Raw genomic sequence first — 7,518 nt, forward strand, 5'->3', positions numbered from 1 at the left:
GTTTAGGGCTGTTGTACATAGGGTCGCTATGAGTCGCAAACGACTCGACGGCACATAACAACAACAACAACATGGCCTTGATCAGGCACACCTAGTCTCCAGACTGACATCGTTGCTCTTCAGTACTCTGGAGAGGTCCCTGACAGCAAACTTGAGTGTGGAGGGATAGCGCAAGAGAGGAAAACCCTTGATGAGATGAATTGACTCAGTGACTCGGGTAATGGATAAAGGGGTGTCAGAGACAATAAGATTGGCACAGGATAGAGCAGGGTTCAGAGCTATTGTACATAGAGTTGCTATGAGTTGCAAGTAACTCAACGGCACATACAACAACAAAGTTATGAAGTCTCAAAATTCTGGTCTATTCTTTGAATATTACTGTAAAATATTATTAGATTTTCTTAAGTTTCAATACCGATTCACTCACAGTTAGTTTGAAGCAATAGCACAACAGTTCAGCATTTCAGGCTACCTAAGGTAAGCACTAGGCATCAGTGATGAGGATTTAGGCCGGGTGCCAGAGGCATAACCTTGTTTTCAAGCAATTCTTAATGTAAAGGAAAGAGACAGGCATGCATGTGTCTCACTAGAACTCATATCCGGATGTTGCACTTGTTGTACAGGTAATGGAGATAAAATTTTCCAAAAGCACAGAGATGTCTGCCAGAGATTTGTTTCTGAAAATCTGTAACATCTTCATTTTTTTTTACTCCTTCTTCAAGTGTTTGACAAACATTACATCAACCGCAACTTTGACCGTACGGGGCAGATGTCTGTGGTGATCACACCTGGGGTGGGCGTGTTTGAAGTGGACCGCTTACTCATGATCTTGACCAAGCAGCGGATGATAGATAACGGTAACTCTCTGTCTGGTTTGTATTCTTGTCTCCTTGTGCTCACAGTCTCATTTTGACCTCAGTGCCTTTCCAGTTGCACAGAGTGGGGAGAGATTCCCAGAGTGCTCCAAGCATCACCAGGAGCCCTTGAGTAGGTATTGGGTGACAAGAAGAATTTCATGGGTAACTTGGTTTGGAAAATGTTGCATCCTACATAAATAAACAATTTGTTCTTTAACTGCAAGTCATTTTCAGAGTTTTTATGTATTAGCATAACTTGATTATCTCTAAAGTAGGTATCTGATTCCCTTGAGTTTTCCCAAGATTTTTGACACTTGGAGAACCTGTTTGTTTTTTGGGTTTATTTTTCAATCAAGGATTTAATTTTATTTAGAGCCATAACCAAACTCATAGTATCAGCAATCAAAAAATCAATATATATATTGCATTGGGAAAATCTTTTATAAAGGATCTCTTTAAAGTGCTAAAGAGGAACGTTATCAGTTTAAAGACTAAGGTGTGCCTGATCCAAGTCAAAGCATTTATTTTTTTCTCTTTTTAAAAAATTTTTATTTTATACTGGTTTATTTACAAAGTTTGAATACATTCTTTTTTTCACTGGCACTTTCCCATTTCCCTCACTCCCCGCCCCAATCAAATTGTACGACTCTATGATTAATCAACCCTCCCTGGCCCTCCTCACCCCTATGCTCTCACCCTCCCCATCCCTTGGATCCTCATACTCATTCTACAATAATGGTTTTAAATAGTACTTGTCCTTATGGGATGAATTAGTCTCCAGTCCCTCACAAGTTAGGTAGTAATTTATAAAATTGTTGTTCCTGCGTGCTGCATAGTGTTCCATTGTGTGAATGTACCATAATTTGGATAACTTATTTGTGACACTTGGAGAACCCTTTTTTTTTGAGGACTGTCTCAAAGGGCCAGCGTACGTACAACCCATATTGGCAGCATCATCTTAACCACCTAGTCCAGCCCTCCTTCCATTTTGTGTTCTGATAATGTATTTTCCCCTCCAACTCCATGTGTTTATTTTCACCAAGCTGGAGATGGAAAGCAAGCTCTGATTGCTAAGGAATTGACACAGGTTGTTTTCTGTTATGAGATTAAAGTTCCTTTATCTTCCTGGCCAGAAAGCTTTTTAGTAACAGACACTTGATTGTCTTCTTTTTACAAATTATCACCTGAAAGACAGTCAAAGACTGATTTTTTTTAAACACTGTGTATAAAGAGGAACAACAACAACAACAACAAAAGCCTCTGTCCTTTGTCTGTTGTTGTGTACCATCGAGTCAGAACTGACTCATAGCTGACCCTCCAGTGGGTTTTTATAGGCAGTAAAATGCAAGGGAGTTGATTGCCTATCTTTCTCCTGCGAGTAGCTGGTGGATCTGAACCATGTACTTTGGGTTGGTGGCACGAATTCCTTACTAGTAAGCCACGAGAGCTCCAGCAAAGAGCTCCTTGCTGTGTAGGCTTATTAATTATAGGATGGGATGTAGGCTTTGCTTCATAGTCTGACCCAATTAAATAACATTATTAATGTAGAGTGGAGTGATTACCTCCGCCTACTCCCTCACCTCCAGCTTTTTGCCTTTATTTTATAGGAATTGGTGTGGATTTAGTGTGCATGGGAGAGCAGCCCTTACACGCGGTCCCACTGTTCAAGGTAATTGGATTTTGATTTGTTCTTGGAGAGGATTAAACCAAGCTACTCTTTGGAGGCAAGGATTCTGGGGCTTCGTCTGACATACTTTGGACATGTTGCCAGGAGGGACGGGTCCTTGGAGAGGGACATCATGCTTGGGAGGGTGGAGGGACAGCGCAGGAAGGGAAGACCCTCTATGAGATGGATTGATTCAGTGACTGGGGTCATCGGGATGGGTGTGTCAGAGGCAGTGCGGTTGGCGCAGGATAGAGCAGGATTTAGGGCTGTTGTGCATAGGGTCGCTATGAGTCGCAAACGACTCGACGGCACAGAACAACAAACAACAAAAACCAAAGGCCAGCACCAAGTGTTTTTCGTATTCCTTTCTCTCTTTTTCTTTCTTCTTTCTTCCTTATTCATTCATCTTGAAAAATCTGTTTATGTGAGAGTTTACAAATTATATGTGTTTTTCATTCACACACATTTCAGTTTATAACATTGTCATTAAAATTTCATGTCATCATTTATACACATTTTATTTCCTAACATGAATTAGTACTGATTAAGGTAACAAATTACATTGTCTAATCAGGCCTAGAGAGAGTGAAACCAGGCTGCTCCTTGAAGGCAAGGATTCTGAGGCTTTGTCTGACATATGTTGGGCATGTTGCAAGGAGGGACCAGTCCTTGAGAGGGATGTCATACTTGGGAGGGTGGAGGGACAGAGAAAGACATTGAAGAGATGGATTGACTTAGTGACGGGGTTGATGAGGGTAGGTGTGTCAGAGACAGTAAAGTTGACATAGGATAGAGCAGATTTCAAGACTGTTGTACATGGGGTTGCTTTGAGTTGCAAGCAACTTGACAGCATGTAACAACAACACCACAGTCAGTCCCATATTTTGTGTCTTTCTCTAATCTTGTTGTTAATAGCCACCATCCTGGCAGTCCTAACTCATGATGATCCTGTTATATACAGTAGAACAAATGGTGCCTGATCCTGCCCTAGGCCTAGGTTCAGATGTGGATCAGATCTGTGTTTTGTTGACTCATTTTGCCAAGTAGATAGGCCTTTTTTACTAGTCTCTCAGCCTGGAAGCTCTGCTAAAACCTGGTCAGCACCATAGCAACACTCAAGCCTTTAATGATGACTTGGTTGTTGTTGTGTATCATCGAGTAGGAACTAACTCATAGCTGACCCTCCAGTGAGTTTTCCAAGGCGGTAAATTACCTGAGTGGAGATTGCCCATCTTTCTCCCACAGAACAGCTGGTGGATTTGAACCATGTGCCTTTGGGTTGGCAGTGCACCTCCTTACCACTAGGCCACCAGAGCTCCCTGATGGCTGGGTGGTAAAACTCAATCCTGTATGGAAATTGAGAATTCTGGCACTGAACTAGTAATGCCTGAGAGTGATCTTATGAACAATTAAAAACAGAAATACTGGAGTGGTTCTACCTCTACCTCCTAACTGTGTTCTTAGATGATCTGGTGTCAGACTACCCAGTAAGCAAGGTAAACTCTGGCTTACTGAGGTTTACTTCCTAATCTATAGTAACAGTTTCATATTTTCTCTGCGTCCTGGATTTGGCTTGTAAGTGTGGCTGGCATCTGTCTCCCTCTCAACACACAGCACCTTCTTGCAGACTCAAAGATTTCAAATTTACAATCTCTGGCAGGGACAGAGTAGCAGTAAGTGAAGTAGCAAGCCTTTACGTGTGCTTTCTTCATAATCTATAGTGAGCAAATTTATATGGTTGCTACATCAAAGGTTTGGATGTGCTACATCCAAGCGTGAAATTGTTCACTGTAGCTTTGTAAGTAAGCACGGGGAAGCCAATGCCTACCTTACTTACTTTACTGGGTCATCTGTCCCTGAGCTGATTCTTCTTTATATATGGTGAGCTCTGGTGGCCTAATGGCAAAAAGCTACAATCCTGAAGGCACATAGTTCGAGGCCACCAGCTGCTCCACAGGAGAAGGATGGGCATTCTACTTTCCTGTGGTGAACTGCCTCTGAAAACCCACTGGAGGGTGAGCCTGTGGGTCGGTTCCGACTCTGCGGTACACAACAACAGCAACATGTTCATACATGCTGGCTCTGTCTTTGCAGCTCCATAATCGAAATGCTCCTCGGGATTCTCGTCTGGGTGATGACTATAATATTCCTCACTGGATAAATCACAGGTGGGTACAAGGTGATGACTATTCAAGGACAAGGGTATGGAATAGGTCTTTTCCAGCTCCTCTTCCAGTCTGTTAAGTTGTTCTTGTGGCCTTAAGTCTTTTAGTCAGAAAAATCAAGTTCTAACCTTTCCTTAAAGATTTGCTGTTTGTGAGGCAGTAACAGTGATAGAAGAACACTTTTGTGTGATAAAAGAGCAACATAGATTCTGAAGGCCTTCTTTCCATGGTTATTCCTAAGTCTTCTCTCTTGTATGTTTTGTTCAGTGCTGATGATTTCGACTTTCTTTGCATTTCTTGTGGGCAAGAGCACAGGTGGGGAGCCATTGATTAGATCAGCGTTGGACCCAGGCGTAAGACAGTGACAGGCTCCTTCATTTGTGCAAATCTCCATCCTTTTCATCACATGAGACAAGGCTGTTTCCAGCTCAGAGCTGGCTTCACTTGTCACTGTACCAGTGTTGTTGCCTTGCCTTGGTCCTTATTGAAAATTACTGCAGGATTACAGAAATTTTTGCACTGGCTTGCCTCTTCAGTCCATCCTTTAGATCCAAGAGTCTCAACCTTGACACGCTCATGTTTTGGGTCTAAGGAGTCGTTGTTGTAAGGGTCTGCCCTGTGCCTGTGGGATATTTAGCAGCATTCTTGATTTCTGCCCGTATTATGCCAGCACAACTCAACCACCCCTAGTTGTGATGACTACAAATATCTCCAGACATTTCCATGGATCCCTTGGGGAGCAAAATTGTTCCCATTGAGAAGCACTGCCTTAGGCTAATGATTTTCTTCTTTCTCTTACTTTCTTGATGACCCAATGTACAAAAATTATTAAAGTATCAGTGTTCTGTACACCCTCACATGGTAGGCTTTGATGTAGACATTAAGAACCCTGAGGGCCTGGGGGCCAGCATCTCACAGCCAGAGAGTCATTTTAATGAAAAACCAAAGCTGGTCACCCTTTCTGTCTGATTCCTTGTGCTGGCTGCATAGCAAAGTTTCATCTTCCACTTCTTACCCTTTTTCATTCTCCTGTAGGGTTTCTGCGTCTCTCTGGAATATCTGTTGATTCTTTAAGACCCAGCTCAATGCCTTTGCTTTGTGAAGTCTTGTTAGAACTCCCAGAACATTCTGTCCTTTTCCGCATTCTCCTAGTCTGGGACCATGATATACAGCAGACCACTTGGCTCAGGCCAGGACACAAGGGTCTTGAGTTTTGACTGCTGTTTAGTTGCAAATCTTTGCCATTTGCCAACTTGAAATTCTTATCAGGAATGTTAATTTTAGCCTTGCATTATTTTTATCTTTCTTAATGGGCCACATTGCTATCAATATGACAGTTGTTGCTGGTCAGCTGTAGTTGGTCATAGGTGAAGAGCTAGTTTCATGAACAAGGCATGATTGGCCAGTTCAGTAAGTACAACATGGTCACATTGTCATTGTCCTCCTCTGGGTATGCCCCTCTCTGCTCAGGATGCTTTGTGAGATACCTTTGTGACTGGTCATCCATGGTATTCCTTTACATAGGTGTATATGAGGCTGAACACTGTGACACTGATGTGTCAAATGCATTAATGGTTTGCTACCCAATGCAGACAGAGAGTGGGGTGGAGCTCCCCTATTAAAACAAGCGTGGAAGGAGGAGTGGCATCCACTTCCATAATAACTTGCCTCCGGAAACCCTATGAACCTGGAGAGAGGATGAAAGGCTCCCAAGCATTGAGGACTCTCCTTCATAGGGTCGCTATGAGTTGCCTGTGACTCGACGGCACTTAACAACAACAACAATGTGTATGATGTGTTTTCCATATTACATATGTGTGTTTTTCATGTTGGTCATTTGTACTGCCTGATAAAATCAGTGCTTGAAAAAAAAAAGGCTGTTTCATAATAAGATTGCTCCTGGTCTTCCTAATCATATAGTTGCATTACTGTGCCTTTTAAAACATGATTCAGGTAAAGTAGAAGTACTTTGAGCTTACATTTTATAGACCAATATCAGCCCTCTATTTTTGGATCCATATGTAATCTTTTAATAGACATTCAGATTCTAATGCCATTTTAAAAAAAAAGCTGTTTCATCACACACCATATTTTATTGTTTTACGTTTAGTTCAGGAGATAATTTAGGTCACAAGTAACTGTAGCATATACTAAATTGTGTGAGAATCCAGGTATTTCAACTTCCTCAAATTTTACATAAAAGCCTCTTGCAGAACCATTTGGTGGACTCATTGTTTTCTGTCAGGCACTCAGTGAAGTAAAATGAAGTGAAACCTACAAAAAAATTTACATAAAATCTTCCTGATTTTTTCACTTTATTCTTCATTCCAAATTGGCCATTGGTGCTACTTAAGATGAAGGATGAGGTGATGATTGTTGTCAAATATTGTGTTACATATATATTTGTCACAAATTAAAAAAAAAAAGCCCTAAGTGAGTGGCTTTAGTATACCGGGCCTAGAAGGGTCTGAGGCCTGCTTTCACATTACACTGTACTCCTTGTTTACCTGAACCACTCAGATGTGGGAACAGGAAGGCGGCTGGGGGTGTGTGAGGGAAGCTGCTCATATGGCCACTGTTCTCATCCAGTCAGCAAAAGTCTGCTCCTGGTCCAAGAACACAGGCTTTAGTATGCATAATCACATAGTCTTCAGTGAGAAACCTAGTACGCCAAAGCGTTACTGGCTAATAATGACGATTGAAAAACTGAATTCATAGCTGTCTTAGTTATCTTCTCTAGTGCTGCTCTGACAGACATACTTTAACAAAGAGAAATTCATTCTTTTTTTTCCTTTCTCTTTTTAAATTTATTAATCATTTCAATGAAAAT

The 7,518-nt window shown here is 41.6% G+C and overlaps 1 protein-coding gene across 5 annotated transcripts in view; it reads left to right on the top strand.

Moving 5' to 3' along the window:
- Positions 1 to 7,518, top strand: part of DEPDC5 (DEP domain containing 5) — a 170,875-nt gene that overhangs the window by 41,891 nt on the left and 121,466 nt on the right. For all 5 annotated transcript variants that reach the window (XM_006894814.1, XM_006894811.1, XM_006894812.1 and 2 more), the window contains 3 exons: positions 723 to 857; positions 2,465 to 2,526; positions 4,618 to 4,691. In XM_006894814.1, the coding sequence (XP_006894876.1) occupies positions 723 to 857; positions 2,465 to 2,526; positions 4,618 to 4,691 (271 nt within the window). The remainder of the gene's footprint in view (positions 1 to 722; positions 858 to 2,464; positions 2,527 to 4,617; positions 4,692 to 7,518) is intronic.

The sequence above is a fragment of the Elephantulus edwardii genome, unplaced genomic scaffold, assembly GCF_000299155.1.
Source record: "Elephantulus edwardii isolate Elephantulus edwardi_28Jun2011 unplaced genomic scaffold, EleEdw1.0 scaffold00151, whole genome shotgun sequence".
Lineage (NCBI taxonomy): Eukaryota > Metazoa > Chordata > Mammalia > Macroscelidea > Macroscelididae > Elephantulus > Elephantulus edwardii.